The sequence below is a fragment of the Carcharhinus amblyrhynchos genome, chromosome 25 (genome assembly GCF_965287045.1).
Source record: "Carcharhinus amblyrhynchos chromosome 25, sCarAmb.v2.hapA, whole genome shotgun sequence".
Classification (NCBI taxonomy): domain Eukaryota; kingdom Metazoa; phylum Chordata; class Chondrichthyes; order Carcharhiniformes; family Carcharhinidae; genus Carcharhinus; species Carcharhinus amblyrhynchos.
In genome coordinates this window covers 41,034,123-41,058,377 of record NC_137348.1, presented here as the reverse complement: position 1 = coordinate 41,058,377, position 24,255 = coordinate 41,034,123, and the positions used below count along the sequence as shown (strand labels likewise).

At 42.0% G+C, this 24,255-nt stretch overlaps 1 protein-coding gene across 2 annotated transcripts; it reads left to right on the top strand.

The window, feature by feature from the left end:
• The first annotated feature begins 1,000 nt into the window (after nucleotides 1–1,000).
• wdr31 (WD repeat domain 31) lies at nucleotides 1,001–23,536 on the top strand. 2 transcript variants are annotated; one of them, XM_080211927.1, is made up of 11 exons: nucleotides 1,001–1,150; nucleotides 1,688–1,784; nucleotides 2,204–2,359; nucleotides 8,732–8,861; nucleotides 9,614–9,688; nucleotides 10,143–10,269; nucleotides 10,853–10,953; nucleotides 11,297–11,364; nucleotides 13,841–13,982; nucleotides 16,030–16,192; nucleotides 19,743–23,536. In XM_080211927.1, the coding sequence occupies exons 3-11, from the start codon at nucleotides 2,313–2,315 to the stop codon at nucleotides 19,901–19,903; spliced, it is 1,014 nt and encodes a 337-aa protein (XP_080068053.1). In that variant the 5' UTR covers nucleotides 1,001–1,150; nucleotides 1,688–1,784; nucleotides 2,204–2,312; the 3' UTR covers nucleotides 19,904–23,536. The 2 variants fall into 2 exon arrangements, with proteins under 2 accessions (XP_080068053.1, XP_080068052.1); XM_080211926.1 differs by having other exon boundaries at nucleotides 10,125–10,269.
• The last annotated feature ends 719 nt before the right edge of the window (nucleotides 23,537–24,255 follow it).

The following is a 24,255-nucleotide window of genomic DNA, read 5'->3' as shown; positions in this document are numbered from 1 at the left end:
GTGCTTGTGGGGTCATAAGGCATGTGGAGATTACTAAGGTAAAGAGAGTGATACCACAGTAAAACAAAAACTATATTTTTGATATTGATATGTTGGGGCACAAGGAACCAGCAATTGGGACAAAACTGATGGAAGTGTGGTAGTGGCTGTGGCTTTGTGAATGAGAAAAAACTGGTGAAAGATTTGAGGCAACAAGGCTAAGCTAGAAAATATTTATGTAATTCGTATACAAGCTTGGCAAAGTGCTTAGCGCTGTTGCCTCACAGCGCCAGGACCCAGGTTCAATTCCCGGCTTGGGTCACTGTCTGTGTGGAACCTTAAGTTCTCTCCATGTCTGTGTGGGTTTCCTCCAGGTGCTCTGGTTTGCTCCCATAGTCCAAAAGACGTGATTAGGTGCATTGGCCAGACTAAATTCTCCCTCAGTGTACCCGAACAGGCGCCAGAGTGTGGCAACTAGGGGAATTTTCACAATAACTTCATTGCAGTGTTAATGTAAACCTACTTGTGACAATAATAAACACACTTTAAATTGGTCAAGATAGACAGACATGTTGTGGTTTTAACAAACCATTAAAACCAGAGTGAGACGTGAGAGAGGCAGCGAGCAGGTACCAGGAAAGCATCCCAACATTTAAAATTCAGGAGATTGTGGACTTTGGTGAGCAAAATTAAGGCATGGTCCAAAATTATGGCGACATTTATTTACCTGTTACTATGCAGTGTACTAGTTTGCTTGTTTCATAACGTCTATCTTTGAATTACCTCATGGTCGGGAGATGTAAAAACAAACATCCTAGTTTAAGAATATGAAAGATGCTCCTGGCCGTCAGCAGCTGGAACATTCCAGCACAGCACAGCCCGCCTCCTCCCCTCCACTTCACACCCTGGGCCGGTAGGAGGGGGACAGGTTAGGGGGTGGGACCGGAAGTGGAGAGGGACAGGTTAGGGGGTGGGACCGCCTTGGATACCGGGGAGGCGTTGCCAGGTGCAGCGACACAGAGGGTGAAGGGAGGGATAATAGAGAGAGAGAGGATGAATGTGGAGAGACAGCAGGAGGTAGGAATAAATCAGCTCTGTCCGACAAGACGGAGAAACACAAATGCGAGGCAATAAACAAAGTTTAAACAACCTTAACCATAACTATGTGAAGGTAAGAAGGAGCAATGTGTCAGTGGCCAGATAGGAAATCTTCCATTTGTATAGATTAACCACCATTTGTACAGATTTTGCTTTGAAATACCGAAGGATTAAAAAAAGAGTCGGAGAGGAAAAAGTCAATCCGATTTTATACCAATTTGGGGGGATCTTTTAGGTCAAACCAAGTAGACAAACTCAAATTACATTAGGACAAAGTAAGTTATACCAACTGGGCACAAATCACAATGTAATTATGGATAAGGAAAGCTATTAAGAAAGCCCAATTTGGGACACCTATCTAGCGAGGGAGATTCTTCAACCAATTCTTCAACAGATGGAAAGCAATGTTGATCTGATCAATCTCTGCAAATAGGATTTGCACTGACAGCCTGGTAGTACAAAACAGAGGACACGGTGTAGTAAACTTCTGACAACCAATTCTGAGAGATACAATGTGCACTCAATTTTTTCATCACCCTAATGACTTTTCTACTACTCTTATAGTGTGTGCAAAGTGTAATTTTCATTCTATTTTATTTTCCCACCTCAGGAACAGAATATGAAATTTTTACACAGCTTCCCATTTGTGGACTTGAAAATAAACAGAGATGGAATATTTTGGACTCTGTCCTCACATTACAAGCATTGTAAGGATGTTGCCATGTGTTGTAATCTCCTGTTTGCAAACATATGTGACCACCTGGATTTTATTTTTCAGGATAATTTGGATAAATGAGGTCTGTTGATGAGCAGGCTTTAACATATTGTATAAAGTTGTTACTGCATAGTTAAGTGCAAACATTTAACAATCTCTCTAGAATTATATAATAGTATTGGTCATATAATGGTTCAATGGGATGTCCTTTTTTTGATATTTTCCATTTAATTTATTTACAGCTTATTTTCTGGCTTTTATTCAAATTTGTTTCTGTGCTATTTGCCAAAGGTCATCAGAAGCTGATATAACTTAACTTGCTTCAAATGGCACTTTAAAATATGCATTTAATGAATGCTTTATAATTTCTTCAGTATTATTCTTGCACTATTTGCGTTTTCTTTCTTATAGGCTCTGGGCTGCACTATGCATCTGATTTAAAAGCGCTGAAAACTGCAGCTTATGTCATGCAGACCAGTAAGCTGTTTACCTGACTGTTAGATGCTTCCAGTTTACTGCCATGGGGAAACTGCAGAGTAAACAGAAACGCAACTTATTCCGATATAGGTATGGTGAGTCTGTCAAGCTCATGATCGGAGGTAGTAATAGTACACTGTGGTTAATAAACCTGTCATCGTGCTATTAGGCTGTACTCTTGTAATATGCATGCTCAAGTTAAATCTCTTTAACATTTGTTCTTGAGATGTAGATGATGCACTTTTTATACTTATGCCAAGTTGCCCTGAGAACATTGAGCCCATGGAACAGTGTGGAGTGGAATCTCACGTATACCACATGCTGGGGGTGGCACAACTGTCTCAATGTGGCAGCTTTCTTGGAGCTTTCAAGATTTTCCTGGTGCCAGACCATATTTATTGAGTTCCTTTTTATCACTTGTCAAAGAGTTCAAATACTGCGATGGCCTTTCAGCCTGCCACCGCCTAAGCCGATAATATTGTCATTCCATGAATCTGTAAGTTAAAGGCCATGTCTTGAGTTAAGGTCTTTCCTAGCCTTATGTTCATGTACCCTTCTACTCCCATATTAACTAAAGAGAAAACAAAGTGCTAATTTTTATACTTAAGTGAGTGATCTAATTAAAGCTGTACTTTTTCTCATCTTATAATTATGAAATGTTAGGAACAGGAAAACAGGCCATTTAACCTATCAATTCTGCACCATGTTTTCTCCACATGGCTACTTAGTCTGATCCTACTCCCCTGCTCCTTCCCCATATCCTTTCAAGCCTAATTCTTTTTAAAACACTTATGGAGTCTGCTTGAATAGTACTTTAAGGCAGACAAATTCACTTGTAATCACATATTGTGCAAAGAACATTACATTTTTCTGTGCTCTTACGTTAACCACATCCCCTCCCCCGATTGATCTTGTGATCATAAATTTATGGCCTCTCATTGTAGCCTATCATTACCTTTATAATTACCCTGCATTATCTTAAAGATTCCCTTAACCTTGGTTGAAGTGGAAGTATATAACTTCTCAATTTGTCTGCATAATATTTGTTTGTCTCTTATTACTGCAGTGTCCTAAAGAATCTGTGTCACACCCTACCCATTATGCCCTTTCTAGATTGGGGTGCCCAATTGTACAAAACTTAATTCTGCTCCAAGTTGAATATCATCTCCTTTTGCCTTTTTTCTTATCCCCTCACAGGAGGGGATCTGAGCATCATTGCCAGGTCAGCCTTTATTGCCCATCCCTAATGCCCTAGAGAGATGATGATGAGCCACCTTCTTGAATTGCTACATGCACAGCGGGTTGGTACAACTACGTGGCTCGCAAGACCATTGCAAAGGGCAATTAAGAGCCAACCACATTACTACTACAGAATCACAGTAATAATTTGGAACCCATTGTCTCAGCTTTGTCAGCAATCAAAATTGAGGTGAAACTTAACAGGGAGCCAGTACAAGTCAGTGAACACGGGTGGAATTGAGCCGGATTTAGGACAAGTAAGGGCTTGAGGAGCAGCAGTTTGCATGATTTTAAGATTACAGAAGATAAAATGTGGGAGGCTAGCCAGGAATAGTCACCCTTGGTAACAAGGGCATTGGTGAGAGTTTGAGCAAAAACTGAGTTGAGGCAGAGTTGAGCAATATTGCAGAGATGGAAAAAGCCAGTCTTAGTGAAGGTGCTTATACATTGTCAGAGCACATCCCAGAGTCAAAAATGACACGGAGGTTGAAAACAATCTAGTCTCAAACAGTTTCTAGGTGGTGAAGTAATGGAATTTGTAGGGTGACCGAAAACAATGGCTTTGGGCTTGGTAGGCCTTGGAAAATCACAGAATCGCCTCCTAGTCAACAAGTAAGTTTGCCTTGACTCCTTTAATGGTACCTAGACGTTCCCGGCAAACTTCTGGGAATTTAAGCAGAAGTTCACTAAGGCAGCAATTCTCTGGCTCAACATCCTTTCCACTAATCTAGGTGAATCTCATGCAACAATTTCACCCCATTAGTCTTGGCCCCGAACCCTCCACTAAAATCACTGGTAACCGAACCAACTACCTTTCATAGGTGACAGGTTCAGAGGTTGTACCCACAATTCACTAAGATTCCCCTATATAGGTTCTCAGCCTGAGGCCCTGAGTGAAGTTAAGGACTGGAGTCCAGAGCAAATTCTATAGAACACTGATTCTCTGACTGCCAATATGGCTGCACCGATATCGACCTCCATTAGTACTGTTGTCCATTTAATCATACGTTTATCTTGATTAGGTCCAATTTGGACATTATAGAATCATATAATGCAGAACAAGGCAATTCGGCCCATCAAGTCTGCGCCAACCACAATCCCACCCAGGCCTGATCCCTATAACCCCATGCATTTACCTTAGCTAGTCCCCCTAACATTAGGGATCAATTTAGCATGGCTAATCAACCTAACCTGCACATCTTTGGATTGTGGGAGGAAACCGGAACACCCGGAGGAAACCCACGCTGACGTAGGGAGAATGTGCAAACTCCATACAGACATGATCCAAGCTGGGAATCAAACCTAAGTCCCTCGTGCTTTAGAGCAGCAGTGCTAACAATGTATCACTGTGCCACCCTAAATTGCTAAGCAATTTAATTGTTCTAAATCCAGTGTAGATGGACCTTCTGAGATGTGAACTCTCTGGATACTGGCCTATGAGCTGATTTTTAAATGTAGGACTCCTTTACTGTTTCAATTCCACATACTAGCGACAATTACAATGCACTACCAAGCAGGATTCTGAAGAAACTTGTAATTGTTTGGATGAAGTTTGGTTTTGTTTTGGGGCTGTGCTGTGGGCAGTCCTAAAGTAACATATATCTGCATACTTCCTGAGTGAAGCTATGTAATCATCTGAGCTCCAGTGGTAGTCAGTCACGTGTCCCACTTCCATTGGATACCTTGCAATTTATATGCTCCACTTGCAGCATTTTTCAATGATAAGGCCAGTTGGGGCAGCTGTTTGAAATCCAGTTGAGCTTCAACTAACAGGTGCTTTTGAATAGTTACATTATTAATCCTGCATACGAGATGGTCCTTAAGCATCTCGTTCAGGGTTAAACCAAATTAACCTAATTAGAAACCTGTAACAGATTCTCCTGGCTCTCGGATTGCAGAATAAAAAAAAATCCAGGGGAACTGTCGAGGCCTTCCGTGCCCATTGGGCACCGCAGGGGCTGAGGTGCCTTATAGACCCCGATAATCACATTTTGATTTGACGTGTCTTAAGTTTCCTTTGTACTTTTTGTTTCTGTTCAGGCCGTTCCCCCTCCTTTTGGGGAACTGCCCCCCTTTTTCTTTGTCCGAACGTAATTTAAGTTTGTTTACTTGGTTCGACCCGCAAGATCAAAAATAATAACACTAAGACCAGAAGATTCAGGAGCAGAATTATGCCACTTGGCCCGTCGAGTCAAAAGCATGAAGTGTAAGAATGGCTTACCCCAACTTTTGGGAGCAAGTTTCTTCACAGTCATGCTTTATCTCATCATCACTGAAATAACTCCTCGGAGACCGGTGTCCCTTCACCAAACTTTGATTTATTTACATAGTCAGCAATGCTCCAAAAGGTACTTCTTTGTACAGAGTACAAACAGTATAAACCCAGAGTGCCAGCAACCTTGGTGCTGCACATTGTATACACAGGCATGACTCTCAGATCGGCCAACCCATTACTGCCTTAAACGGGGAGATCACGTTTTAAGAGGTCCACATTGTGGGCCTCGTTAAAGACATTGCAACACTCTCCCGATAGCCCACGCCATCAAGTGGTTGGCTCGGTAACAAGTTTAATTGACCCTTGACTATCTAGTCATGGCAAGCAGGCTGCCGATGTTTGAGGATGGGTGGAAAGGTGGTGCGATAGGACACCCACGTAATTTTACATGCGCCCCTGCTGAAAACATATCTGGAAGGGTCACATAAAGTACAGCCCTCTCTTTGTCATAGTTGCACAGGCACTACTTGTTACAAACTGCAGGGCAATCAGATCAATATGGGCCTGTGGCCATTAGAAGCCACATTGTCAGTGCTCAGATTCAAATGTCAATTTAAATTATTGGCAGCATTGTCAGTCATCTCTGATGAAAAGATCATAAGCTCAAGTCACAACACCTTTTATCTAAGAGCATGATCTTCTACAACCTGCCAGTCTGGAGTCGCATGTGACTCTTTAACTGAGGCTCCAACCTTTTCCAGTTGTATCATGTTATCATGAAAGAAATCTACAAAAACAAATTAGTCAAGAAAAATAAGAGCTATGTTTTATTGTGAGGTAAAAGGGATAAGCAACAAATGCCAGTGACGCTCACATCCCATCAAAAGAATAAAAATGGCTAATCATTATGCTGTATTTTATGGTTTCAAATTATTGTGAACAAAATACTTAATTGGCTGTAAGCAAACCTGTTTGAGCTGTATGGCTACATTTTGGTTATAGATAATGTCAAATTTTCACCTTGTTCCAAATAATTTTTATTTTAGGTCATTTTTAAATTTTTACTTTGAAAATATTCATCAGGTGAAAAAGTCCTGGGGCTGAATGTTTGCTTCTGAGGTGGAAATTTCTCAACATGGCAGACTCACCTCGTTTTAAAGAGCCTCAATTACTTTAAATTTTCACTCCAAGGAGGCAGGGGCAGGATGGATATGTTGACCCAAAATCAGGTTGTGGGCAGGCAGCTGCTTGACAGGTTGGTTAGAAGTCCCACCTCGGTTCTCTAAGATTTTTGTCCCAGTTTTAGAAGCTGTTAGGCATTATAACCTCCCTTCCTCACACCTCCCCTAAGCCACTCACTTTGCCCCCCCATGCCAACTCGTGCCCCCACCATCCCCCTCAGACTTCCATGCTAACTCATACCTCCATAACCACTCAGCACTATCCATTATGGGCACACATTATGGAGCCATGTGAGCATGAAAAAAGTTAAACTTCTAACCATCCAATGGAGCTCTCATTCATACACACCTGAAACAGCAAAAAAATCTCTCAATCGTGAAACCCTTTCAACACTTTTAAATCTCCTCAAATGTTCAATCTGTTCTAAAAACAATCTTCTGCCTAGTAAACACATCAAAGAAAGGTAATCCTTTAACACCTATTTAAAATGTGAAATCAGCCCCCCGGCCCATTCCCACCTCTGAGATAATTTTTTGGAGAGTTTGAAACTCAGTAGCTGCTTGCAGCTACTCCTACCAGGATTTCTGCTGCCATGGAATATCATGTTTCCCTGTCTTGCACCATCCTCGCATATCCACTGTGACTTGTTTGCATCTGTGCAACTCTGTGATTTCCATCACCCAAGTATGCCCAGGTTGACCCATCTTTCTGCTGCCCTTCACTTTTCCCTTTACAAGTAATCTTTATTGCTTTACAACTCTCATTAAGTGGCCAAAACACTGATACTTTTTTTTCTGGTACTTTCTTTTCTGGGTCTTAATTTTTTGTTTTTGCAATTTCTAGTACCTCTTAATTGGTGTTATGATTTGTTTATGGAATTGTCAGTGCACATCTTATCATCCATATTTCAAAGGCCTCTATTTCCTTCCACAGAATTTTATTGTCCAGGTTTCTAATGCAGACGGGAAAGTAGATAGAATGTAGCATTTTATGAGCTTTTCCTTGCTATAGGCTTGAATGTCTTATTAATACATCTTTCACCTTCAGAAAATTGTTTTTAGCTGTTTTTATCCTTCATTTAATTTTGGCATAATAATGATCTCAACTGTAATAATAGCTCTCAGGAAATGTCAACAATGAACACAGTTAAAACTACAGGGGCGAGTGATTTTTTTTTTTTCTTTTCTAACCTACATCAGATAGCCTGTCAATCAAAGCAGTCTAGCAGCTAGTGTATTTTTAATACAGACTGACAGCTTCAGCTGCTGATGTTTTGTTTTTAAAGACCAGGGGATTTAAATAGCTTCAGATCATCACATTTAAACAGCCCTCATCGGCCCTTCAAGAAAAGACCTGTGGAAGAAAATAGAGGCAATTGATGTGTGGATGTTAAGATGTGTACTGAAAATTCCATATGAAACAAAATATCTGGACATTTAGCACGTTGTTATTTGTGGTGTCTAACTTTGTATAAATTCACTGCCACATTTACAAAGAAACTGACAGTGACTGCATTTCCTGAACAATGAATTATTTCTGAAATGTAATGAAACATCTTCCGAGCCCAGAAGGTGCTGTTAAGGTACAAATAGTTCATTTTGTTTGATGCCCTTAAAACTAGCAGGGAGAGTGTCGATCCACTACCCAGACCTCAGCTTGAGTTATTTGATTCCTTGTCTGAAATCTTCAGGGTCCACTCATCATTATTACAGACTCACAATCTATCAAGAAACAACAGAACGCATTCCAAACAAAGTAACTTACACTGTAGTCCTCAGGTCGCTCTGTGCATTGTGCTTGAACTGTGTTGTAATTTTTTTTTAAAGGACTGATGGGGATACAGGCCACAGTTCCAATACTCAAGTGGTTCAACAGTACAGTCCTGTGCATAATGATGCCGTGACATCGTTGGCCTCCCTGACATCTGAGCACTGTGTGTCTGGTGGAAAGGACAAGGTGAGATTCCCATCTTCGGAAGAGCAGGAATGGAGGGTATTTGTTTGAGCAGGATTTTGCATTTGTAGTATAATAGTTTTGTGACATTTTTATGAAGTGGTTTACAAACACTGGCATACATAGGGCGGCACGGTAGCACAGTAGTTAGCACTGCTGCTTCACAGCTCCAGATACTCGGTTTTGATTCCTGGCTTGGGTCAGTGTCTGTGTGGAGTTTGCACATTCTCCCTGTGTCTGCGTGGGTTTTCTCTGGGTGCTCTGGTTTCCTCCCACAGTCCAAAGATGTGCGGGTTAGGTTGATTGGCCATGCTAAATTACCCCTTAGTGTCCCGAGATGCACGGCTTTGAGGGATTAGTGGGTAAGTATGTAGGGATACGGTGATAAGGCCTGGGTGGGATTATGGTCGGTGCAGACTTGATGGGCCGAATGGCCTCTTTCTGCACTGTAGGGTTTCTATGATTCTACATTGGACTTGCATACCTACTTGGTTTCACATTTGCAGTTTTCTTCTTAATCCAGGAAGGCAGATACACACTTGGGGCTCCAGACAGCAGTGTCTTGTGATGTAGCATTCCGTTTGTACTGTAAATGCCAGCTTACACACTGCTTGTTCATTACTAAACACAAATGTTTTGTATGATGGAGGTGTTTTTAAGTATGTGCATGCACATAGGATGTTTAGGTTCTAACTTAATTCAGTCGCGGTGTCTACTGTCTCTTACTAAAATGTACCAATTTTACTGCCCTGTAGACAGTGGCCATATGTAACTGGAAATCTGGTGATGTGCAGCAGAAATTCATAGGTCATGAACGTGATGTGACTAAGGTAAGAGCAATTTATAAACCACTTGGTAGCAAACATATTTATTAATCATGATAGAGGCAGTCAGAAATTAAGGAATGCTGTTAATTGTGTAGGTGGAAAGAGCTTATCATTTGTGTTGTGGGGCCTAATTTTGAAGTCTAGCAGAATACAAAGGATGATGGTTATCATCTCATAGGTTTGTGGTACAAGGCTTTAGTCGTGACTTTCATCTGAGATCATGCTAAATAGAATCATAGAATGGTTACAACACGGACAAGGCCATTCACCCTGTCTCTGCCCAAGAGCAGCATGTGATGCACACACAACTGTTCCATTCTGATTTTCAGCTGATGCCAAGATTGGCAGGAATCCTGATGCGTATTGAAGTCACCTGCACCTGAACTAAATGGTGGCTGGCCCCCATAATTAGGAATTGTGTATGTAATTTTTATTTCAGGTAACCTGCCTCTTTCAGTCAAACAGGATGTTCAGTGCTTCACGCGATAAAACAGCCCTAATGTGGGACATGTACAATAAAGCTGGACCACTACAGGAGTTTACTGGGCATGAATTGGTGGTGACTGGCCTAGCTGTGAGCCCAGGTATGTACTCAAGAAGTCGTAATTCATTGTAACATTTCAAAATTTATTGTTTGTATGTTTCTTTTGCCACAATAAATTTAATCGGGTTGTAGCAAAAGTTATGCATTTATTGAAAGGGGAACATTTTCCGTTTTCCTGCAGAAAGGAAGAGAGTTAAAGGCAAGCTGAGATAACAATGGAAAGTGTCTAACAGAGGGGAAAAGACAAGTGGAGAAATAACTCAAGGATCATAATGATATAGAGAGTTGGAAAGGAAAAGGGACGGCAACGGGAGAACATGTTTAAGAAACTTGCATGCAGGCAGGGAGACAAAATGCCAATTAGAGGAGCCTAAAATTATAGAGTGGGCAACAAGCAGAGACAATGGTAGGAAGAGAAGAATGCCAGCTTTTTTGTCGATGAGGAACATTATTTTGTATACAACTTTATTTACCACAGGTTCTGTCTCTTCTTCACTTGACTCATGGTGCTGGGTCATGAGTGAGAAGACGTTGTGCTTGTATTGGGCTTTTTTCTACAAGAGTACAATCTTTCTGTTGACCAGTGTGCCATGTTTCTATTATCGTATTATTGTCCTTTCCAGATGGTTTGCAACTGTGTACAGGATCTCGGGATAATTCCATCTGTATCTGGGATGTGGAAACTGGGGACTGTCTACAAAGCAACTCTATTTCCAGGAATCTGGTAGGATTGGTTGGTAGCTGATCACTGGTTTTCCTAATGCTGTTGGGGGTGAAGTTAGTGCAATACCAAGGAAACTCTGTACTGAAAAAGGTGCTGAATTTCCTTAACCTTCTGAGAAGTAGAGGTGTTGGTGGGCTTTCTTAACTATAGCTTGAAAGGAGCTTTCTTAACTATAACTGTGACTCCCAAATCACAAGCAATGTGATCTTAACTGCCATCTGAAATGGCCTAGCAAGCTACCCAGTTCAGGGGCAATTAGGGATGGGCAACAAATGCTGGCAACGTCATCAATGCCAAATCCCATGAAAGAATTTCTAAAAACTTGTGGTTGACTCTTTCCTAGGTGACACACATCTGCTGGGTTCCTGCAGAATCTCTTGTAGTCCAGACCTCAGAGGATAAGATGATCAGGTGGGTAAACCATGGCCGACTGTGTAAGGATGTTTTGCATGTGCAGTGAACGGAAGTAGAAGTTCAATGTGTACATTTGTCTGTGTATACTTCCAATCTTGGGCAAACCTCAGCAGAGATCAATAGTCGTAGTTAGACTGTGCCTAAATTAATTAAATAATTCTAAAAGCTTGCAAAATAAAATGTTGTATTAAATGGTGTTACAGCAATGGCATGAAGTGTATTTAAGGTGGTTAGGATAAGTTCTCTTCACAGGGTTAGGCACTTCTTATTGTAATATATCCCCCATTCTACCTTGACAATCCTGCTGTGCTGAACTCCACCTGTTAACTGTACAAGATCTCTTTATTTTCAGGTTTGTCTTTGAGTATACATCCACCTTTTCCATTGCTCAGGTTTACTGTTTTGTTAAGAGTGAGTCCTGGCCACCCAATTAGAGAGTGGACATTGAATAATGAGATCTCAGCAACATCTTTTTTTGAAGTTCCCCACTCTTATTTTGTTCTGAAAATTGTCACTTAAGCTTGAAGTGCTGGTAACCCCATTAAGGATCCGGATTAGTGGAGATTTTAAATTTGACACAAAGAAGCTGGATTAAGTTTAGTAAGGATGATCATTCATCTGTCTGGATATAACAAAGACAGCCTGTCGGGAATTAGGTTAAAGAGGTAGGCAAGCTGTTTGCTCATTTGAGGATATGTTTAATTTATTTGTCAGTGTGTCTTCGAGGTGAATTTAACAGAAAATGTGGGATATTTCATTGTGGGAATGGGAATGTGAGGCAATTTCAGGGATATTTTGAGGCTGTTTAGGAATGTAACAGCATAGTGACACAACCTTGCTTCACTATGCACTGCTAGGGAGTGAGTGTCTGTACTAGCTATGTTGAGCAGTCAGTAAATTAGAAACTGGGTGTTTTCTGAACAGAAGTAACAAATTGCACGCTCTTGGGTGGTGCATGGTGCAAGAATTTTTTTAACAGTTTTAAAACTTGGTGATGAATTGTCTTTGTACTTAGTAACTCCTACCAGTATTGCGGTAGATGGAGAAACTGGTATGGCAGAAATGAGATATTTTGATCCAGTTTTGTTGCTCGATAATGGTACATAAGTAGGTTTTAAAAAGCAACTGCAGTTCAACCCTGTGTGCCAAGTTTATTTCAGCATCGTACAAGTTTATTGTGGACAGAAAAATAAATACAAAGTAAATAGCTTGTACACGATCAACTGTAGCTTTTTTAAAATTTTACTCATGCACTCAGGAGATTCTAGTAATGTTTTTCTGTGTTTTAAAAGACTGATTCAGTCTGGATTGCAGGACCAATGTAGAGATCTCAGAAAAAGCCCCATCCAGTTTGAAGGTCCTAAAAAAAAAAAGTCAGCTTGAATTTCCAAGAAATTATTTTAATTTAATTAGACTTCCTCTTTTGTTTAATGTATTTGCAAAGTGTTAGCTCAGTTCATTTTATTGTTTAGCCTACTCATGTTTTTATTAATTTGTGGGACATGGGCATCATTGACTGGCCAGCATTTATTGCCCATCCCTAGTTGCCCTGAGAAGGTGGTGGTGAGCTGCCTTCTTGAATTGCTGCAGTCCACGTGCTGTGGGTTGACCTGCAATGCTGTTAGGGAGGGAATTCCAGGATTTTGATCCAGCGACTGGGAAGGAACGGCGATGAATGGCTTGGAGGGGAACTTGCAGGTGGTGGTGTTCCCATGTATCTGCTGCCCTTGTCCTTCTAGATGGAAGTGGCCGTGGGTTTGGAAGGTGCTGTCTAAGGATCTTTGGTGAATTGCTGCAGTGTGTCTTGTAGATAATACACACTGCTGCTACTGAGCATTGGCTGTGGAGAGATTGAATGTTTGTAGATGTGGTGCCAATCAAGCGGGCTGCTTTGTCCTGGATGGTGTCAATCTTCTTGAGTGTTGTTGGAGCTGCACCGAACCAGGCAAGTGGTAAGTATTCCATCATATTCCTGACTTGTTCCTTGTAGATGGTGGATAGGCTCTGGGGAGTCAGGAGGTGAGTTATTCGTCACAGTATTCCTAGCCTCTGACCTGCTCTTATAGCCACTGTGTTTATGTGGTGAGTCCAGTTGAGTTTCTGGTCAATGGTAACCCCAAGGATGTTGACAGAATTAGTTGTAAATATGTTACTCTCTGAAATTTACCTGTTTATATTTTGTGCAATAATTTTGATATTTTAAATGATCTCTGGTGTGATGTTTTATCATTGAATGCTGGATTGAGATCTTATAGAGCATTACAGTAAATCTAATAGCTAACAGTAATTAGGTGGCATTTAATGTTACCGTTAGATCTCAAGGCTAGAATTGACACTTTGAGCGGAATTGGAAGTTGCAACTTGCCCGCGAAAGTGATCTAAGAGAGCTGAAACAATCGTGGGCATGGTTTGAACAGAGCCAGAAATGTTCATTAATGGCTTCCTTGCCATTGTTGTTTTATTCTTTTAACAGGATCTGGGACAGTCGTGAGCTCCAGGTGACCCACACTTTCCCAGTAAAGCAGTACATCCAAATGCACTGTGACGCCAGTCCCGATGGGCGATATTGCATTACCTGCAGCAATGGTTTCAGTGGTGAAGGCTGTGAGGCCACCGTACGTAACCCCCAATTTAGTCTGTTTTAAAGAATGCACACATTCAGGTAGAAGGTTTATCTTAAATTTTAAAAAACTGTGGTGAAAATAGCACCATCTGAGCTTTGACTGTACAACACAGATTTGGTCAGGAACTGCAGCTATGTGTGCTTGACATCAAGTTACAAGAGGCTAGAGCTTTAATATTCAGTCCAACAGATTAATGTTGTCATTCCTGCTCCATACCACATACCCCCCAATTCTATTAACACAGCCTTCTATTTTTTTATCCCTTGTACTTACGTAGCACCTCCTTAATGAATCTATGGTATTGGCCTCAACTATTTCTTGTGGTAATGCATTCCACGTTTTTACTACTCTCTGAACAAAAGGGTTTCTCCTGAATTCTGTATTGGATTTATTGGCAGCTCCTGATTCTGGACTCCTGTGCAAGTGGAAACATTTTCTGTACAATTGGCCTACCATACCCTTATATTGTATTAAAGATCTCTATCATGCCACCAACTGAAGAAAAGTACACCACCAGGCAACTTCTCCATCTTCTGCAACACAGGCGAAAGTTATGGTCAACGTGTTCGGTCTTTCTAATATCCTCTCAGTCTTAGTACAGCCTTGTGAATGTGTTTGAACCCTCTCCAGTGTCTCGATATATAAACTGCAGAGTAGTCCAACTTCTTGGCTTTTCAATTTTACTGTTCTAGTTTGTTTTCTCATGCCCATTTTTAACTAGCATATCTACCTTTTAGTGATTTGCTTTTGTAACACTTACTGTTCCTAACAATGATGTGGAAATGCCGGCATTGGACTGGGGTAGGTGCAGTAAGAAGTCTCACAACACCAGGTTAAAGCCCAACAGGTTTATTTAGAATCAGAGTTTTCGGAGTGTTGCTCCTTCTTATTCGCACAATAAGAAGGGGGGCAATTCTCCGGGAGATTTTAGCAGCGGCTATTTTGCGGACTCCCTGCTGGGCCCTGAGTCTCCACGTGCCTCCCAGCACCGGATTTCAGTGGCGTCAGCTCTGTGCTGATTCTTGTCACTGAGCTGAATAAATTATTTAAATTCACAACTCCATGTCCTTTAAATATTATTAGTGGGCCCGTGACTGAATCTCCCAGATGGTTGGGTGGTGGGGTTAGTGCCCCATGGGCATTGGTGCCTTGACAGTGCCAGCCTGGGCTGGCTGGCACTGTCCAAGGGGCAATGTGCCAATGTCCAGGGAGCATCTTGACACTGTCAAAGGGGTGGGTCCTAATGCAGCAGGGCCTCTGGATGGTGATCAGTGGTGGTGGGGGTCCCGCTGCTACTGTGCAGAAGTTTCGCTGGGGAGAGCAGGAGGCCAGCAATTGGAGCTGGCCATTGGAATGGGGGGGCAGGAGGGTCAGCACTGTGGAAAGGGAGGGGGAGAAATTAAGACTACCAGAGGAGGGGGAAGGGGGTGAGGGAGATTTAAGGCAGGCAGGGAGGAGAGTGGTCAGGGCTAGGCCTGGTCACGTTCAAGGGGCCAGCAAGTGGGCGGTGGGGGGTGGTGGGTGCTGAGAGAGTCAGTGATGCAGGGGTCATAGGGCTGGCCAGCAATTGGAAAGCTGACAGACAGGGGCCACTACACATGCACTGACATCGGCATTGACAGGTCATCACATACGCACAGTGGCCAGTCAGTGTTAAGCTGCCAGCCTCTCCAGCAGGTCACCCCCTGATTTTTGGTGCAATTCACACTAGTTAACTCTGCAGTGCACAGAATGTTGGAGATCCATTATGAAACTCCCACTGAAAAAACCAGTAGATTTATTCCAGCTTTTTATCCAAAATCAATACTTAGAATTTTTGGGGGAGAATCGCCCCCAGTGTTTCTCAGGACTCCATCAGTACTCTTGGGAGGTCAAAAGGGTGCCGTAGCAGGAAAAGTTTGGGAAACTTTTATAATAAAGGATAATTACATTGAATTTCAAAGGGAAGGTCATGCTACACTGGTAGATATTAGCTGCTAAGGGGCTGATGGATGCCTGTCACAGTTGCTAACAAGACTGTATTTCTCTCTCCTTCCAGCTCTGGGACCTGAGGCAGTCAAAACATAAGTTATGTGAGTACAAGGGACACCTACAGACCACTACAGCCTGCATCTTTATCCCAAGTGCAACTTCCTCACTCCCCTTGGTTGCAACTGCGGCACATGACTGCACTGTGAAGATCTGGAATCGTGATACTGCAGGTCTGTCATTACATCAAACAACAGTTTTGTGACGCTAATTTCAGTCAGTCTCTGGTATCTTTGGTTGTCTTGTAACCTGCAGTCTTTCTCAAGAAAGATTAAGCACACTGGGGCTCATTTCTCCAGAAATTAGGAAGCCGGGGTGATGACCTAACATAGGTGTTCTAAAATTATGAAGGGATTTGACGATGTAAACAGATTTTTCCACTGTGGGGCAGATCAGAACTAGGGTGCATAAATATAACATTGTCACTAATAAATCCAATAAGGAATTCAGGAGTAACCTCAAGAGTTATTAAAATATTGAGTGCGCTACTAAAAGGAATAATTGAGGAGAACAGCATAGATGCATTTAGGGGGAAGCTGGATAAATACATGATGGAGAAAGGAATAGAAGATTATGATGATAGGGTGAGATAACAAGGAGTGGGAAGAAGCTTGGACCAGTTGGGCCAAACATGCTGTAAATTCTCTGTACTTCGCTGGCACAGTTGTTAGCACTGCTGCCTCACAGCACCAAGGACTAGAGTTTGATTCCTGGCTTGGGTCACTGTCTGTGTGGAATTTGCACATTCTCCCCATGTCTGCGTGGGTTTCCTCCCACAGTCCGAAGCCTCCTAGTTAGATGGATTGACCATGATAAATTGCGCCTTAGTGTCAGGAGGACTAGCTAAGGTAAATGCATAGGTTTATAGGGATAGGGCCTGCGTTGGATTGTGATCAGTGCAGACACAATGGACCGAATGGCTTCCTTCTGCACTGTATGATTCTATCCAGCTTGGTGATTGAAACAACTTAGAACCCTGGTAACAAAATATGTCGCAATCATTGTAAACTTGGGGAAATAACCAGTGATTAACTACTGGAAGATTCAGGAGCAGCGGAAACTTGGAATTCCAAAAACTGAAAAATGGTGTAACCAAGCTATTTGGTACAAGTTTCAGTCTGTTTTGTTTTGTGGTGGGACTGATAGGAGGGACTTGCTTTATATAGATGGGTCTAGCTGCCTAACACTGAAACATCTGGCCAGGACGATTGCCACTTGTCCTGGCCCAGGAAGTGAATTTGGTCCCAACAATTCCGTACAAGCAAGTTTATTGAGCAAGTCAGTGCCTGTCGTCAAATAATAAATTTATATGTAGTCACTTTCCAATAGAAGAACAATGCTCAATTTCTCTCAGTGCTGTTGGTACTGACCAGTCTTTTCAGGTTTACAATTAAGATTTCTGAAATTATTTATGACAAAAACAAATGTAAGCTTAGATGTCATGTGCTGACACCCAAGAAAAGAGGATTTAGTTCATTTCCAGGATCTTCACACATTTCATTCCTAACCTCAGTCCTTTCGCCATGAATGAAATGCCTTGTTCTTCCCACAGAGTGGAAACAGAGGCTGCTCGTGTAGGCCCAACACCTGAATCCATTTCATTAATTAAATTTTGCCTGTAGGTCACCTCCCTATTGATGATATTATTTCAAAGTCTTTAAAGTTGCAATTGTAAGCCTTAAGTTCCATAGCTTTAACGTTCCTATCCTCACTGAGAGAGTGCTGTACTGGTGGAGGTGCTACGGTTCAAGTGAGAATTTAAACTAATGTCTGCCACCTCGGGTCGATGTAAAAGATTCTATTGCATGAGCTGCTGTCTTGGCTGACACTTAATTCTTTAAACAACATCACTGAAGCAGCTGATCTGGTTATTTTTAAGATAGAGATCCCGCTGAGTAAGTGTTTCCCTGAAGGATGTTTGCTTTGATTTCAGCGAATGGACAACAACTGCATTGAGAAAACTGTAAATGGAATAGTTGTAAACATGGCTTGATATAAAATGGAGCTACTCAACTAGGATAAATACTTGCTGTTCAGAATGCTGATATTGTGCTCATGAGCACACTCAGCAGCTATAGGGTGTACTCTGAGTCACAGCTTTTAAAAGTACTTGTGCTACTAACATGCCTACTAACTTAGCCTGTGTGTGAAACATTCTTTTTTTAAAAATATACATTCCAATTTTCTGAAACCTTTTTATGTATTTGCACTTTGGGATGTTCTGGGTGAAAGGTGCTTTCATTTTTATACTGAACTCGGTTTCAAGTGGTGGTTAAATAAACACACAGTTTAATGGGAAGATGGTAGTGCAGTGGTAATGTCACTGAGCTAGTAACGCCCAAGCTAAAGCTTTGGGGACATGAGTTCAAATCCCACTATGGCAGCAAGTGGAATTCCATTTTAATCATCTCAGTAATGGTGACTATAAAACTGTCATTGATTGTCATGAAAAAAATAGACTCTGTAATCTGAACCAGAGACTCTGGAACCACAACAATATGATTGACTTTTAACTAGCCTCTGAAATGGCCTCACAAACCACTCAGTTCAAGGGCATTTAGGAATGGGCAACAAATGCTGCTGCAGTGATACCCTCATCCCATGAAGGAATAGCTTTTAAACAGTGCAAATACTGTAAAGCAGACGGGGCAGAATCCGGGCACGCTCGCCCCAAAACCAGAAAGTCCTGCCCGAGCTCAATGGACCTTTGCATGGTCCATACCACTGCCCGTTATGATTCCTGTGGCAGACGGGACAGGAATATTCCCCCCTCCCCCCCTTCCAGAATGGAATGGCCTTGATAATTCCATTTTCTGACATTTCTCCTGATGGAGACAGTAACGTGCTGCAGTCTGCTCCCAATCTTCTCAAGAGTGCTGGACTTGTTTAAGGTTTACTTAGATAGGCACATGAGTGAAACAGGGATGGAGGGTTATATAAGACGGTTTTAAAAAGGGTCAGAGCCTTGGGTCGATACTGGAAATGTAACAGTATATGTTAATGTTTTGTCTCTTTTAATCCACAGGTGTCGGTCCACCTTGTTGTCTAACGAGGAGCATGCACACGATGGGTAGTGCGTGGGCTGCTCTTGGATGTTTCGAGAGTAGCCTAGTACTTCGTGTCGATGTGTGTGCTTAAACCTGGACCAGCAGACGGGCACAACAGCTCAGTGACTATCGCTGCTAGCTGTGCAGATACATGGATTTGGGCCAGTGTCAGTGGGAGTTTGCGCATTTTCCCTGTGGTTGCGTGGGTTTCCTCCGACACCCCAAAGATGTGCTCTTAGGCTGATTGGTGTACCAAATTGACCCTACACTATTCTCCCCTGAATCTGGCTACAATAGGGGTACCATTCACATACACACGGGGCAAGGTAGGTGTAGGAAAATGCTTTGGAGTGGCGGCGCGGGCTCATTGGGCCGAAGGGCCTGTTTCCCATGCCGGGTTGTTCTTTGTTCTTTGTAAAGTGAGGCTTAGCCTTTTTAATTCTTTCAGCATCACCTTCCAATAGGATAGAGCAGATTAGTAACTGCGTAGAATTGTGGAGAGCTCAAAAACAACTGGAAATCAGCTTAAAACCTGACGGTGGCAGAGAGGAGATCCCCTCTCTTTTTAAGAATCCCATTGTGAAAAGATCAGAGCCTTTGTACTGGGTATTCTGAAGGGAGGAGTCAAATGCTGATCATAGATTAACTAACCTTTATTTTTCTCTTTGTATTGTAGTGTGTGTGAGTTCCCTTTGCCTGGATGGTGCAGGACCCCTGTCGTCATTAGCTTCCAGTGATGCTGCTAATTTGCTGTGTGGCAGCTTTAATTCAGGAATTCATCACCTCCGAATGGACCATTCAAACCGCTGTAGCCTGAGTGAAGTAGCAAGGTTCTGAGCACGCTGGACAAATCAGAGATGCAGTGACGTGGCTGGGGATTGTTTATGGTGGGTCCCTCACTGAGCAGGTGACAATGGAACATGTGAGGAAGATGCCAGAGTAGGACCACACCAAACAAACAGATTAGGATACAAAGCAATCAAAAAGTGAAAAGGCAGTTTCCTATTATGAATTGTGTCTGTGTTAATGTGAACCTGAAGAATGAGGATTAGATCAATTTATTACACTGAACCAGGTCAGGAATGAACTGGTCTATGCTCTGAAAGTTGTTGAGGCAGGGAACATTAGATCATTGAATGGATAAATTAAAGACACAGTCAATGTGAGGGGATCAGAGTGAGATGAACTTTAGACTGCTCTAGGACAGGTGGAAATAGATGTATTCCTTTCTTTTATATTGCAAACTTCCTTGATTCCATGAGGTGATGCTACTTTGCACACTGACTGCATTGCTTCTGTGACAACATTAATGAAAATGCCATATGTTAGGTATAGTTACACCAGCAGCATAACCCAGTTGATTAGAGTCCCTGCTCTGTGATGTCTCTCTGAAAGAGCAAAGCACGAGGAACTCTATCTGTAGGTTCTGACAATTTGTTGGTGTATTACATGTAGTTACAGCATTAGTAAAGCAGGGGGATGTAATAACTGGAAATGAGAAAATGGCTGAGGCATTGAACAGGTATTTTGTGTCAGTCTTCACAGTGGAAGACACCAATAACATGCCAAAAATTATTGACAGGAAGGCTATGGCAGGTGAGGACCTAGAAACTATCATCATGAAAGGGGTAGTGTTGGGTAAGTTAATGAGGCTAAAGGTAGGCAAGTCTCCTGGTCCTGATGAAATGCATCTCCGGGTACTGAAAGAGATGGTGGGGGAAATAGTGTATGCTCTAGTGGTAATTTACTAAAATTCACTAGACTCTGGGGTGGTTCCCGCAGATTGAAACACAGCAAATGTTTAAAAAAGGAGGTAGACGAAAGGTGGGTAACTACAGGCTGGTTAGCTTAACTTCTGTGGGAGGGAAAATGCTTGAATCTATCATCAAGGAAGAAAAAGCGAGATGTCCGGATGTAAATTGTCCCATTGGTAAGATGCAGCATGGATTCATGAAGGGCAGGTCATGTTTGACCAATTTGATTGAATTCTTTGAGAACGTTACATGCGCAGTGGACAATGGGGAACCTGTGGATGTGGTGTATCTGGATATCCAGAAGGCATTTGACAAGGTGCCACATCAAAGACTGCTACATAAGATAAAGGTGCATGGTGTTATGGGTAATGTATTAGCATGGATAGAGGATTGGTTAACTAAAAGAGTGGGGGTAAATGAGTGTTTTTCTGGTTGGTGATCAGTGACTAGTAGTGTTCCTCAGGGATCAGTATTGGGACCACAATTGTTTATGATTTACATAGATGATTTGGAGTTGGGGACCAAGCGTAGTGTGTCAAAATTCACAGATGACACTAAGATGAGTGGCAGAGTAAAGTAAGCAGAGGATACTGAAAGTCTGCAAAGGGATATAAATGGTCTAAGTAAGTGGGTGAGGGTCTGGCAGATGGAGTACAATGTTGATAAATGTGAGGTTATCCATTTTGGTAGGAATAACAGCAAAATGGACTATTATTTAAATGGTATAAAATTGCAGCATGCTGCTGTGCAGAGGGACCTGGGTGTCCTTGTGCAAGAATCACAGAGAGTTGGTTTGCAGGTGCAGCAGGTAATTAAGAAGGCAAATGGAATTTTGTCCTTCATTGCTAGAGGGATGGAGTTTAAAAACAGTGAGGTTATGTTGCAGCTGTATAAGGTGCTGGTGGGGCCACACCTGGAGTACTGTGTACAGGTTTGGTCTCCTTACTGGCACTGGAGGGGGTGCAAAGGAGATTCACTAGGTTGATTCCAGAGTTGAGAGGACTTATGAGGAGAGACTGAGTAGACTGGGATGATATTCGTTCGAATTCAGAATGAGGGGAGATCTTATAAAAACATATAAGATCATGAAGGGAACAGATATGAAAGAAGTTGTTTCCACTGGCATGGTTTCAAAATAAGGGGGAGCAGATTTAAGACTGAGTTGAGGAGGAACTTCTTCACACAAAGGGTTGTGAATCTGTGGAATTCCCTGCCCAGTGAAGCAGCTGAGGCTATCTCATTGAATGTTTTTAAGGCAAGGATAGATACATTTTTGAACAGTAAAGGAATTGCAGGTAATGGTGAGCGGGCGGGTAAGTGGAGCTGAGTCCACAAAAAGATCAGCCATGATCTTATGAATGGCAGAGCAGGCTCAAGAGCCAGATGGCCTATTTCTGCTCCTGGTTCCTATGTAAAGAACAGCAATAATATCTGATAATGTAGCACAGTGGCATTGTGAAATGCAATACTTTCTACCTACATCAGCCTGGAACACTTTGGCCTGTATATATCTTCTCTACACCTTTCTACATTCATTCATTGATTGGAAATAGACATTGCTGGCTACGCCAATATTAATTACTCATCCATAATTACCTTTGAGAAGGTGAGCTGCCTTGAACCACTGCAGGCCATGAAATTTAGGTACACCCATGATGCTGTTAGGGAGGGAGTTCCAGGATTTTGATCCAGTAACCATGAAAGAATGATGATATACTTGCAAGTCAGGATGTTGAGTGTCTTGCAGGGGAACCTCCAGGTACATACTACTGAAAGTTGATGATCATTTTAGCACAGAGAGAGCAGTGTTACTGTTGGAAGAGTTAGTATTTAATATGTGCTTTCTCTACTTTTCGAATGGAGTATATCTCCAATATGTGGTGTTCTTGCTGGATTACTATTGTTGTGATACACCTGCCCTAGTAATGGACATCAAAGCAATTTACCCGTCTTGCAAAGGGGTGTAGAGTGCAAATAAATTTAATAATAGAAATGGGGAAGATAAAAATTCTAATTTTAATCATAGGTTTTTAAAAATTGTAATTTATATGAAGATCAAATTTATAAATAATTTTGGGGTGATTGGTCAGAATTGCAACTGTTTTCTTAAAAAGATCATGAATATTCTGATATTGTGCTAGAAATGGAATTTGTAACAGGGACCCTGGCAAATAAAATCTACTTTTACTGATTTGATCACATGCTGTTCCAATTCAGCTACAATATTGACCACCTACCCAACAAAGTGCAGACTAGCCGAGGTATGCCTGATTCATAGAAAACAGACCCAATTCAACCCAACAGTTACCATCCTGCCTGCCCACTCTCAGTAATCAGCAAACTGATAGTGTCAGTTTTGACAACTGATTCTAAGTGCAGCTTGACAGTAATATGTCACTACAGAACAGAAGGGCCATTCAATCCATTGCATCCATGCTGGCATTCTATAGAGTCCAGTGACATAGTGGTTAGCACTGCTGCCTTACAGTGCCAGGGACTCAGGTTCAATTCCCAGCTTGGGTCACTGTCTGGCATGTTCTCCCTATGTCTGTATAGGATTCCTCTGGATGCTTTGGTTTTCTCCCACAGTCCAAAAGACGTGCTGGTTAGGGGCATTGGCCATGTTAAATTCTCCCTCAGTGTACCTGAACAGGTGCTAGAGTGTGGCAACTAGGGGATTTTAACAGTAACTTCATTGCAGTGTTAATGTAAACCTCCTCGTGACACTAATAAATATAAATAAATAGAGCAATCCAGTCGTCCCAACTCTATATCTGCAATGTCTCTGCTTCCATCACCCTCATGGGCAGTGGGTTCCTCCTTAGTCTACAGTGATCTGCTCCTGGTGCTCACATTGGTTACTGCAGGATCGCTGTGCTCCAGAATCCATCCAAATGAAATTACAAGAGCTAATTTCCAGAGTAAAGCAAGAATAACTACCCTTGACATGGAGTTAGCATTTGAACCAGTGCACATCAAAGAACCCTAGTAAAACGGATGTCAGATGGGATTCAGGAAAGTCTTTGCACTGGCTGGAGTCATACCTGGCACAAAGAAAGACATCATCTCAGCCCCAGGACATCATTGCAGGGTAGCAATTCAGGCCTTCTTTTCTCACCAGTAAAATGTCAGAAGTGAGGTTGTTTCCTGACAATTCTGCAAATAATTCCTCAGATAACAGAGTATTCTGGGTCCAACCCTCATGTTCAGGCTTTGGCTGACAAGTGACCACACATGTTTAGGGCAATGTCCATTTCTAGAAAAATACATTTGCTGGCATTACCATCTATGAGTCATCCAGTTTCAAAATCCTAGGGGCCGTCATTGACCAGAAACTCAAGTCAACCAACCACCTAAATACCGTGACTACCAGAGAAAGTCTGAAGCCTGGTGTTCACCAGCAAATAGTTCAATTTCTACATCACCATACCCTCT